This window comes from Lottia gigantea, assembly GCF_000327385.1.
Source record: "Lottia gigantea unplaced genomic scaffold LOTGIsca_124, whole genome shotgun sequence".
Classification (NCBI taxonomy): Eukaryota; Metazoa; Mollusca; class Gastropoda; family Lottiidae; genus Lottia; species Lottia gigantea.
The window spans coordinates 484391-498260 of NW_008707309.1; the positions used below are offsets into that span (position 1 = coordinate 484391).

Below are 13870 nucleotides of genomic sequence, written 5' to 3' on the forward strand. Positions count from 1 at the left end.
TAATTACACCGGAAGTTATTCAACCGGGAGTAGATTTGAAGTTCAGTCGCTTTCCTGTTGAAAATCGGAAATGACGTACAAAATTTGACTGTATCATATTATTAACATTAGTGAAGTCTTTTTGCATTTAAAATTTCAGATCAATCGATGCAAAAGCAAAAAAGTTGCAAAAAAATCGAAAAATTTGATCGAAAAAAGTGAGCGACGAATTTTCGAATTTCGTAATTTTTCAAGTGCTATCAGGTCAGAAATTACAGGTAGATTGTAAAAATGAAAACCCGAAGAAAATCGATGCAAAAATGCGCCTTCTAGAGCCGATTTTCGACTTTTTGCACATGTTGAACTGTGGCACTTCCGGTTTTGCAAAAATGTTCCAATTTATATTTATGCACATCGTCACCTATATAGAAGGTCTATGAAATTTGAAACGTTGCTACAACTACTGCAGTCTAAGCTCGGGAAGGTGTGGACGAAACGAAAAAAAAAAAAAAAAAAAAAAAAAAAGAATGGACATTTCGATAACAAACTGGGACTTTGCTGAAAGCAAAGTCCCACAATTACAATCTAAACTTCAAGTATTTCCTTAATAGTTATAACATAGCCCACTTTTGGATTTTTAAAGATTTTCCACTCCCCTAAAACTATGATAAAGATATCGGTCTACACGTGGCACTTTTCTAAAAGTCATCATACATATTAATAGCCTTCAAATCATACAAAGGTGTATAGTTTTAGGCGTGAGAGGGCAGTCTGATTCAAATTAAACACGAGGAAGGGCTTTGAATTGCAAACATATTTTAATACCACCTCACTATTCTATAAGAACCTTTCATAATCACCCTATTTTTATTTAGATAGTTTTACACTATACTCAATACCTCATCTTATATTACATATATATTTCGATATTTAGGGAATCTAACAAAAAATAATTTTGCAGTCTGTGTTTAAATGAAATTTTTCTATCAGAAAAACACAAAATTTACCTAGGACCTTGATTTCTAAGTCAGTTATGAGACAATCTAAAGTGGTTCGATCTAGTAGTCCTTGATTCTGGATGAATCGTTGTATTATTTTTCAAGAAGTAACTACACTTTCGTTTCTGATGAAACGAAATCAAACGTGATATCCTCGTCATCTTGTTGTGACTTTCGATTTAGACAATCACAAGTTTCTTGATCATGATATTCGTTTTTTCGGGACTTTTTGTTTTGTATTTTTCTGAGGGTTACAAACACTAATCATTCATGATCTGGCGAGATTCTTCTTTTAATCGTGTTATTTGAATTTTTATTCAAATCATCATAAGTTGTCATTATTAAATTAAACCCCATAAAAACACAGTAAGTCTTTGGACATTACATGAAAATGTTTAACAATGGATATCCCAGAATTCCGTACATTTACGTGTCAAAGAATTCTTATATAAACAGAACATTTGATTGGTTGAATGTGAAACGACCAAGAAAACGAGATTCAAAGCAATCAAGTCATATCTTAGTTGGCAAGTGGAGTAAAAGCCATCCAAAAAGAAAAATGCGAAATCCCGTGGCAAGTATCCCGTACCGAGGCAGGGAATTGTTACTGATCCGAAACACCTCATTCTGCTCCCCGACTGGAATCGTCAAATCGGCATTTCTTTCAGGGTATTCACATAGTTTATATATAGACTGTTTATATTTGAAATAGATAAATTCTCTACTTTCAGTTTTATTTCGTTTTCTGTTTATGTTAGAAGAACAAATTTTAAACTACCGAACAAATAATAGTGAAACATAGTAATATTGAAAGGTGTCGAAGATACCCTGTCTTCTTCTTCTTATATCTCCAATACTTTAATTTACAAAATTGGCTTGAAAAAATTATGACAAATTTGGAATGCCCATGTTTGCTTCCGGAAATATTAAAATTTTTTTGTCGGCTTTCTTTGAAAATGGGTTATAAATAACTATATAATGTTAGACCTGAACATATGTCCTTGTCGTATTTCAATTGGAGCCAAACGGTAAGTCTTGATCTAGATATCATATAATTTACAATGGAGTTTTACGTCTTACCTCACTTACGTGGTGTCAATGTTACACGGATTGGTATAAAATCTAAATTGATCTACAGCGTCTACTGGCCAAACATCAAAAAGAATATGGACATTACTAAAATAATAGATTGTTAAAATTTCATGCAACGAAACGAAACTATTAATTTACAGGAATAGTCGGTGGTTTTCTAAACGAATAGATATGCTGTATTTTGTTTGTTTTTCTTTTGTGCAAAACTTTCAGCTGAATCAATTATTATAATGAGAAACGATGACTTATTAAGTACCCATTTACAGCTGGGTTGACTGGAATAATGAGGAAAGATGACTTATTCAGTACCCATTTACAGCTGGGTTGACTGGAATAATGAGAAACGATGACTTATTAAGTACCCATTTACAGCTGGGTTGACTGGAATAATGAGGAAAGATGACTTATTCAGTACCCATTTACAGCTGGGTTGACTGGAATAATGAGGAAAGATGACTTATTCAGTACCCATTTTTAGTTGCTTAAACGAAACTGAGAAAATGAGACACAAGCATTGTTGTTCCGATGCAAGTGAAATATTCACCCACGTATCAGATACTATATTTGTCACTCACTAAATAGAAATTATGCCAAAGCTCCATTCCCCGAATACGACTCATCAGAGGAAGGAATGGTTAGCACTTTGCCACACGTTAGTTACGCTGTACGCTATTAATTCATTATTAATTCCATAATTACAGTAACCACAGGCGTCTAACGCAAAATTGGAATGATGCAAACAAAAGCCTTGAAAAAGATTAAAACACATGCTAGCAAACAAATTCGTAACCTTTTAAAAATCTCTATTTAGTATAGATAACTAAAATATATTGTTATTTTTTTTTTTTGAAATTTCAGATTCATCAATCGGATCATATAAGAGTATTTTACATGAATGAAGATGCATTAAGCCGAGGTTTACAAACCCGAATTTATCCTTGAGCATCACGAACTCTACTCGTTCCATGCTAATCGTTTTCCGTGATCTTTATCCACCGTATTCTCGGAATGCTAACATTTCCAACACAAGTCTTAAACAATGCTACACACACGTTACAATATTCAGATCGATACACACCAAACTACCTCACATCTGTACAGAGAGCGAATAGGAAGCGGAAGTTCCTGTGATGTTTACCTGGGATTTGAAAAGGTAAGGCAACTCATTATTTGAAATCGAGGGCTCTGATTGGCTGTCACTGTAGTCATGGTATAAGATGAAGATGGTCCATACAAGAGTTCAATCATGTTTCTACGTTTCTCCCCAGTTTCAAATTTCTTATCATAAGTTCTTAAGTGCCTAGGGTTTTTGTCAGAATTCTTTACCCAACTTAACGTAAACACCCTTGACAAGTATAGCACCTCTGACGTGTATGTTTTGGCTGTACTATCTATCAGGGGAAGAATGGAAGACAGGTCTCTCAGTTGTATTATCTATCAGGGGTAGAATGAAAGACAGGTCTCTCAGCTGTATTGTCTATCAGGAGTAGAATGGAAGACAGGTCTATCAGCTGTATTGTCTATAAGGGGTAGAATGAAAGACAGGTCTATCAGTTGTATTGTCTATAAGGGGTATAATGGAAGACAGGTCTATCAGTGGGAATTCAGGATCTGATTTTGATGCTGATTGGTATTGCATGGCCTAATATTTTACCCTTTTGTTATAAAGAAATAATTACTTGTTATTTCCGACTACTGTTTGTACCATGTAAAGTATTTATCTAGATCTAATCATAACAGGGAAATCCTTGTCCTTTGGGGCAAACCCCGGGCGATAATTTGATATATTAAATAAATCACGGAAAATAACAAGACGGATCTATTCCAAATTCTTCACATTTTCTTATTCTGCACAGTGGCTGGTGGGTGGGGCCCCTTCCCTGGGAATTTATCTTTAACATCCTGCATTCTGATACCCCTCTGTAAGTCACGTTAATGTCTGTTAATGAAAGATTTATAGATTTCCAGTCCAGTTAAAGTTATTTCACATTTATTCATGTATATTGCTGGTTGTTTAGATTGGTACATTTATTTTCTTTGGGATGGGCCTCCCTTAGGAATGGGGGCCCGTGAACGCGGTTGAGCCATGGATTCTGCACCGGACAATTTAAACACTTATTTTGCTTTTGAAAGAGAGTATTTCTTAATTAATATAATTTTCTAATTACATTTGCCCTTCGACAACCACCTCCCCTCCCACCCCACCCCACTCCACAGACCATAAAAAGAATTTGATTCAATCCTGAGGTTTTTTTTACAGGGCACTGGTAAGATAAGAGCTCTAAAAATCCTGAAAGATCGAAGTTGGGATAGAGAACTGATGAAAGAAGCTGAGTCCCTCTTGAAGTTAAAACGACATCCCAATATCATAGAATACTACGGAAAAGACAAAGACGTGAGTATTCTCCATGACTCTCTCTTTCTGACTCTCTCTGTCTCTCTCTGACTCTCTCTGTCTCTCTCTGTCTGTCTGTCTGTCTTATCAATATTCTTGTTCTTGGTCGAGGCAATGATCATTTTATATCAAAGTACTTTTTTTGTCTAAAGAAATGAATTTCTAACGTTGCCTTTCTATTATTACAGCTTCGGACTAAACAATCATGTCTAGTGATAGAATACTGTTCTGGTGGTTCTCTTCATACATTTTTAAAAGAAGTGCCCAACATTCACGGTTTACCAGACTCAGAATTCCTGATACTCTTAGACCATATTAGTAAGTATTATAACTTTTAAACGAAGAATGTTTAAGACGTTTTCTCATATGTCGACATATCATTGCGATCTGACCACAAAACAGCCATGTATTCATATTCATGGAAAAGAAAATCTGACCAATCCAATGGTTCAATTCAAGATAAAAATGTGTTTATGTAGGACAAAGCGACATTACCCAACCCTTTTTTTTCGATTTTAAATTGTTGAGGGATTTATAATGTGCACAGTTGAAAGAAGTATCGACATACATTATGTTAAATTACTTCTAGAAGCAGATGGTGAGCAAAGATTACACTGACTGACTGCCACGCCGCAGTATTTTTATAGAATATCAGTTTGATGTAAATATACGCTATACAGCTGCAGTATTTTATAGATTATCAGTTTGATGTAAATAGACGCTATACAAATCCCTGACGAATACAGAGACTAGAAAATACCTCGTCATTCAAGAGTTTTAACAAACCAAACAATTTCTTTTTTACAAGCGATCAATTCCATTACTGCAACTTAAAACCATACATAATTTCTCCTCCAGATATATAACTTGCCCCTCCAGATATATAACTTGCCCCTCCAGATATATAACTGGCCCCTCCAGATATATAACTTGCCCATCCAGATATATAACTTGCCCCTCCATATATATAACTTGCCCATCCAGATATATAACTTGCCCCTCCAGATATATAACTTGCCCCTCCAGATATATAACTTGCCCCTCCAGATATATAACTTGTCCCTCCAGATATATAACTTGCCCCTCCAGATATATAACTTGCCCCTCCAGATATATAACTTGCCCCTCCAGATATATAACTTGTCCCTCCAGATATATAACTTGCCCCTCCAGATATATAACTTGCCTCTCAAGATATATAACTGCCCCCTGAACAATCAAGTCTGGCTATGGGTCTTACAGAATTACCGTGCTAAGTACAAACTTGTTCATAAGATTTTGTGTAAACGGGACTCTGCCTAGACAGATGTTCTTCTTGTATAGATCAGGGACGCGAAAATGTTATTAGGGGTTATATAATATTATGGGGGTTTTCGGGAAATAAATACGCAGAAAGGTTTTTCCAAAGTTTCATCAAATTGACTGTTATCCAATATATTTCGGCCGACATAACACGGTTGTTAAACACATTTATTAACTTCCTGGTTGGCCTGTGCAATAATTTACATCTTCATTCAGCTTTCACTGTATCGGCGGCAGCAACCTAATGCGAGGAGGAAGCGAATTTTTTTCACCCGAATGCGAATTTACGCCCGATCACGAAGCGGCACACACGAATATTTTACAGCAGATTTCACGAAGCGGAATTTGGATGCCGATCATTGGATTGATACGCAATGGCAGATGCAACCTGGGGGAGGAGGAGGGAGAGGGAGAATGAGAGGGGGAGGGGGCGATCTACGGGCCTGAATCTCATCTCTTTCAAGGGCGATAGTTTATTTGAAAGTCAAGAAGCAATATAATGTATTAAATGTAATGTAAGATATTACACTCTACTTTATAACATTGACGGGTGATAAAGCGAATCTAAAAACTTCCCTGAAATCACGCGGTATGCACGAGAACAGATTTAAACTATATCAAGGTTAGAAGATAATAGATTTTCGGGAAGAAAAAAGTCAAATCCAAGAAAAGGTTATGACTAAATCACAAGGAAATTACAATAAAATGTCTGAGATTATTTTACAAAAATAATTTCCCTTTAATGTCCTATAGGCCTTTCCGGAAACTAGGTTATCTCCCCCTGAAATGCGCATTTTCCCCGCCAGGTGGCGCTAGCAACAATTGCCGTCTGCTACTTCCGGGGGCTACTCGGCTGGCTTGGTTGACAACGTCAACAAATGAACGATGCCTTCCAAGACGAAGAAATATTGCTGCGTATGTAGGAAAACAACTTGGTTCGAGAAGAATATCGCTGCATAGATTTCTAGCTAATGACCGAGTCCGATTTATTAAGGAGAGATAACCTAGTTATCGGAAAGGGCTATATAAGGCCAACACGTGCGGTTCCCCAGTAACCAAATTTTACAATATATTTCAGCTTCCGGTTTAGAACATCTACGTCAACACAACTGTATCCATAGAGATATTAAACCAGGAAATATTTTACGTCATGTGACATCAGATAAAAGGTAAGGTTTGTTTGATTTACAATAGTCTTTTTACAAACAAACAGACAGACGACAATATGTCAATCAACTACTTTGATGTCCATACACAACCGGAAGTAGGAAGTAACCGAACCTTAAATAAGTTAATTTTCATTGTCAAACTGTTTTCCTTATTTCGAGCTCAAACACTTGATAATTTCAATGAAATGAAATAAAATGGGATCCAATATTAAATGGCATTTCCTTATAACTAATATTTTAAAGCGGGCAGGGTAGGGTCAATGTCAAACCTGACCAACTGGCTTCAATATGTTTACAAAAATGTAGAAAAAACAACCAAGCCTACAAAAAAGCGACGGTTTGATGTTGTGACAAATCCTTGGAGAGTGTTCTAATGAGGTTATATAACAAGAACTATTTATATTTAAAAACTCTATTTGTTGAACTTCTCGTTTTCTTTTTATTAGCGTTTATTTGTATGCAACTGCTTCAGTTCAGTGAAGTGGTTGAATTATCCTGTGATGCATTTTGGATCGTGAGGGGCGTTAGCTATACGACACCCAATATTACAAAGCTTGCGGAACTTTAAACACGAATATTATAATAAGTCATACACCGTGTAGATTAATATATTACATATTTCTATTATAAAGACTCACGTTCACCACGTTCATGTTGGATTAGTCGCGATCTTACTAAATCTACTAGTTGATTACAATTTTGTATATTTTTTCGGTCTTCATTCATCAGAATCCGTGTCTAAGTATCGTCTATGAATTGTGGTATAGTGAATATTTCTTCCAACGATACTCGCTTTATAAAAATGATTCTGATTGGTGGGAGAGTAGGCAGTACGCAACCTCGGTATTTATCTCGCTAGATTCCAATGGAGACCAAAAAATAAAACCACTCGTATCGAAATTTGAATGCGTCAAAAATCAAGATTACAGACGCATGTAAGAAATCTCTTAGGAACATGATGTGAAAGGCATAAGGTCAGAAATTGATTTTATGTTCATGTAGGCTATTATTATAAAATTTATGCTTAATCAGATAGGCTTTTACAAAAAGTTGACGTTAATATTACGTTCACTGCATTTAAAAAAACACCGTGACGTTAACAGGGTGTCAACTGCTTTAAAGAAAAAACAAGACATAATATTTACAATTCATACTAGCACTTACATATATTTATATTCATACTATATATCCTATTCAGAGACCAGCACTTAGATATTATATAGATATATAGATATCATTACAAAGCAATTAATGATTGAAAAACATTGTTAATGGGCGTCTTGGAAACAAACAAAACATTTAAACTGGAAATTCCAATTCCAATGTTTGTCAATCCACTATTAAATCCCGGGAATCTATTATTAGCCTTATAGGTAGACCTATCTTTATTTGACCAAAGGCAAGGGGAAGTTATTTCATTCCAATACGCTTATAACATCAAGAAACCTTTGCAAAAAATATATCTGTACACGCAAAACAGCCAAAAATCTCCAAAAGCATGACAAAATCGGGAGAAAGAACTGTAAAGTAGTTGACTCCTCATGCGAGAAGTGCCAAAAAATATCCCAATATTATCCAAGATTTCCGCTATTCATATACAATTCCTGGAATTGATTCCTATCTATTTTATTGCAGGACGATCTATAAATTATCTGATTTTGGTGCCAGCAGAATGATGAGGAACTGTGATGAAGAATTCATGTCGCTTGCAGGAACCGAAGAATATTTGGTAACTAAAATGTTTCTTTCCATTTGGACGCACGGTTTTTTTTTTTTTTGACATAGATAACGTGTGCGATCAGCGCAACACTGGAGCACAGTTTATAGTTAGATACATCAGACAGTAAGAGTAAGAAATAAAAAAAATGTACGACTAAAACACTCGATCTGCTGGTTAAAAGCAGCACAGAGATTTGTGGCTATACAAGAAGAACATTGAAAGTATCACAAAGTATCAGAAAAGAGAAAACTGAAAAGAGCGTGATCCTGAAAGTCTCATGGCATGCTAGACAAAACTACGCCGGGGTTTGATAATTGGATTTTTCCAAAGTTGAAAGAAATATTGGTTTGTATTTCAGCATCCGGCAATGTACGAGAAGGCGTTCGTCAACAGAAAGTCTAGCGCTACGTTTAACCACAACGCTGACCTTTGGTCGTTAGGCTGTACACTGTTTCAAGCGGTTACCGGTGCCATGCCGTTCGTGCCATTTGACGGAGCGAGAAATAATAGGATTACTATGTAAGATTTGTATTATGTATAGTTTATCATCTAAATATTTACTTTACCAGCTGATAGAGCTCAATTTCAGCTATCTATATAGTTATCTTAAATATTTACTTTACCAGCTGATAGAGCTCAATTTCAGCTATCTATATAGTTATCTAAATATTTACTTTACCAGCTGATAGAGCTCAATTTCAGCTATCTATACAGTCATCTAAATATTTACTTTACCAGCTGGTAGAGCTCAATTTCAGCTATCTATACAGTCATCTAAATATTTACTTTACCTGCTGATAGAACTCAATTTCAGCTATCTGTATAGTCATCTAAATATTTACTTTACCAGCTGGTAGAGTTCAATTTCAGCTATCTATACAGTCATCTAAATATTTACTTTACCAGCTGGTAGAACTCAATTTCAATAATATAATATAAATATAGATACTTAACAAACCAAAAGAAACGTTCTCCAACACATTGTATTGTTACTGAACTAAAAAAGGTAGAATGAAATGACGTTTCTTTGTTTTTGTTTTCAGGAAATTACAGTATTTGTCTCTCCTTTAGGCACGACATGGTAGCATAATTATAAACCCAATTCAGTGCAGAAACGTTGCACATAAACCATCATTTCATTTCTTTTAGGTACGAGATGATAGCATGTAAACCACATGGTGCCATATCAGGCTCGCAGACGTCAAGCGATAGTTATATTTCCTGGAACTGTAGTTTACCTGCCGATTCCAACATGACGAGGTAGGAATTTGTACGGAGATTCCTGATGTGGGTTCTGATTCTCGAAAATATAACTTAAAATGATTTTAGTGTTCCAGTCATTTTATTGGTCAATTGATTGTAAATCAAGTTTTATATCCAATCAGATTCCTGGAAATCTATTTTTTTCTGAATTATATTTTTCAAAATATGGCTCCTCAATTTAAATCTGAACCTATTTTTTGAAAATCACCCATTATAATATAAAGTGTTTACACACATCCGAGTGAGTTGTTGGCCATGTTTGGCTGCAGTGGCGACGCAAGCCTACTGCGATTGGGGGTACAAATACGGTGTAGACTGACTGAATGGGCGGACAACTGTGGAGCGTGAATTAAAATTGCGAGATTTCTGTAGAGTTGTCACAGTGGAGCGCTTGGAAGTGTTTTCTCAAGAAATTTTCGAAAAATTGAATTAAGAGAAGCTTCGACTGTATATTCGTGGCTGAATCGTCAATGAAAATAAATTGTTATTGTATTCATTTCAGATCGTTACAGAAATATATTTTAAGAATTTTAGTAGGGTTATTGGAAGCCGACACCTCTAAACAATGGTCGTTTGTCTTGTATAAAAATACAGTCAGCGCTATATTGAAAATGAAATATATGGTTGTATTGAACTGTGATGATAAAGCAGTGCACGAATTTTACCTGAACCCAACATCAAGGTAAATTTAGGTCATCAGACACACGTGCATATTTTCAATCAAATTATAGTATATATATATACTCTAAAACCATTAAAAACAAAAAAATCGAAAATTGGTCAGAAACTTATATTTTAAGTGCCTCGACCATTACAATGTTAATAAAATTTTTCAGCCTGGTTGAGCTAGGAGATGAAATAGCTCGAGTAACCGACATTCCCGCACCAATCAGAAACTGTACTTTCACCAACATCGATTAGAGGTCTTCCTGTCCGGCGAAACACAAGTCCAATATTTTCCTCAGACTAGTTTTCAGAACCCGATTATTCTACTCTCACAAACCGGAGACACCAACACAGAATTACAATATCCCTTGGTATGATTTTCTCGACGTAAAATCACTTATAGTGTTTATGAATTAAGGCTCAAATGTACTTCCTGTTTGTATAGATATGTACTATTATTTTGTATATTATTTTTGAATGTTGTGACGCTTCGCTTACGTTTTATGTGTGACACAATGTCATACAATATTTCTTTTGTCTCAAGGATAAAAAAGCAAGATATCCGTAATTAAAATACTTATACATGTAAACATATTCACTAAAATCAAGTCTTTTATTTAATGCAGATCCGTACCCGACGTTCCATTCCAATTCCACAATAGCTACTGATATTACAACAGCAACAAGTCAATGTGAAATGATCCACACCGTCCTGAAGAAAATGCAAACACAGAAAAGCGTCATCAATGGTCTACATATGGCTATGTTAACAATGTGGTGGGTTAAACAAAATACAATAAAAAATAAATAAATTTAATAAATTTATTTTAAATAAATAAATAAATAAATAAATAAATAAATGAATGAATGAATGAATGAATGAAAATAAATGAATGAATGAATGAATGAAAATAAATAAATAAATAAATAAATAAATAAATAAATAAAAAAATAAATAAATAAAAAAATAAATAAAAATAAATATATAAATAAATAAAAAAATAAATAAAAAAATAAATAAAAATAAAAAAATAAATAAATAAATAAATAAAAAAATAAATAAATAAATAAAAAAATAAATAAACAAAAAAATAAATAAAAATAAATAAAAAAATAAATAAAAATAAAAAAATAAATAAATAAATAAATAAATATATTAAAAAATATATATAAATAAATGTATTAAATTTGTTTTGATTTAATTTAATTCAAATTGGATTTAGTTTAATTTCATTTTTTTCAACTTCATTATATTTTGTTTTTGCAGGACCATCATCCAACATAAAAATTATCGAATAGAGAAGAAATACCAACCGTGGTTTGAAATTTATAGACAGATAAGATCCCTGTTCGACATTACCAAGAGTAAATTCGAGGGATCTTTAAAAAATGGCATGAAGTCCGTCTTTGAGAATATGAATGTCTTTGAGGTGAGTCACATTGTTCTTCTATACTATTTGACACTTTACTTAGTACATCAATTATAGAGCGATATAGAAATACCACTGTTAAAATAGTGCTCAATACATCAATTATAGAGCGATATAGAAATACCACTGTTAAAATAGTACTCAATACATCAATTATAGAGCGATATAGAAATACCACTGTTAAAATAGTACTCAGTACATCAATTGTAGAGTAATATAGAAATACCACTGTTAAAATAGTACTCAATACATCAATTGTAGAGCGATATAGAAATACCACTGTTCAAATAGTGCTCAATACATCAATTGTAGAGCAATATAGAAATACCACTGTTAAAATAGTACTCAATACATCAATTGTAGAGCGATATAGAAATACCACTGTAAAAATAGTGCTCAATACATCAATTGTAGAGCTATATAGAAATACCACTGTTAAAATAGTGCTCAATACATCAATTGTAGAGTGATATAGAAATACCACTGTTAAAATAGTGCTCAATACATCAATTATAGAGCAATATAGAAATACCACTGTTAAAATAGTACTCAATACATCAATTGTAGAGTGATATAGAAATACCACTGTTAAAATAGTGCTCAATACATCAATTGTAGAGTGATATAGAAATACCACTGTTAAAATAGTGCTCAATACATCAATTGTAGAGTGATATAGAAATACCACTGTTAAAATAGTGCTCAATACATCAATTGTAGAGAGATAAGCTTATAGAATTACTAAATTTAAGAAAAGACATAAATATTTTATTTTATCAGTTTTATGATCGATTAAAATCGGTGAAGACTCGGATTGAGAACACGGGGCATGAAAAGTTATCGTTTCAAATGCCAGAGGAGCTTGATAATGACTGGTAAGTATTTCCTTAGGGTTGAAGCTGTGGCGAGTCTAGTTCAGACAGTTGCGGCGCCACTTGGGATGCGGTGGGGTGGGGGTGAGGAGGTTTATTATTATTTCAGTCAGCCCAGCTGTACTCGTAAAAGGGTATTGAATAAGTCATGTTTCCTCATCATTCCAGTCGACCCAGCTGTAAATGGGTACAGAAAATCCGGGAAAGATCAATGCCAAGATTTTGGCCAAGGGCCAGTTGGTAGATGGATCCTCATGATTCTATGTTTTTTTTAAGGTTCAAGCTGACCAATGCGATATTCGACAGATCGCAAGAATTGTTACACCGGATACAAGGGAGGAAAAAGAGCATTTTGGATGAATATGAAACAAGTCTCCACCAAGCTGACAAGTAAAATATTTTTGATAATTTGCATGCCAGAATGTCTTCTTATTTCTTCAATAAAAATGATTAGTATGCAAAGACGACAGGATAATTGAAAAAACAGATAAAATATTATTGTAACCACTTACCCAAGATTCGTGAAAAAAGGAAACAAACCACGAATCGTCTGAAAAGATTACAACTTGCTCCATCTAGAATGTCTTTCTCCTTGACTTGGTACAACAACTAAGATATAAGATAACTGGAAACGATTAAAGACGAAACACACTTTGATACAAAAACCATATTGAGATGATTTTTAATAGAAGGTCTTATGGTTCGAATTGGATAGACACATTTCGCCGTGTATGTTGTCCGGTTTCCGGTGTAGAGTACGGTGCGAGATTATCAGTAAAAAGTAGAAAAAGCGACCATACGTGGTTTGGGTCCTGACAGGGTTACGGAGACGATTCGCTTCTACTATTATTTACTGTATCGAGAATACCACATCGTACATCGTACACCGCACACCGTACCATGTCTTTCACTTGTAATGTTGATATTTTAAAACTTGTATTATGTTGCCACAGTGCAATCTAAAATAAACAACAATGAAAAAAA

The 13870-nt window shown here is 34.2% G+C and overlaps 1 protein-coding gene across 1 annotated transcript; it reads left to right on the forward strand.

Moving 5' to 3' along the window:
* Positions 1-3108: 3108 nt before the first annotated feature.
* Positions 3109-13280, forward strand: LOTGIDRAFT_171984 (hypothetical protein; the record flags this gene model as incomplete). The annotated part of the gene is made up of 11 exons (XM_009048560.1): positions 3109-3222; positions 4330-4464; positions 4653-4782; positions 6845-6935; positions 8571-8664; positions 9014-9174; positions 9805-9915; positions 10421-10600; positions 11852-12014; positions 12795-12889; positions 13163-13280. 11 exons carry the CDS (start codon positions 3109-3111, stop codon positions 13278-13280), a joined length of 1392 nt encoding a protein of 463 aa, XP_009046808.1.
* Between the last annotated feature and the right edge of the window lie 590 nt (positions 13281-13870).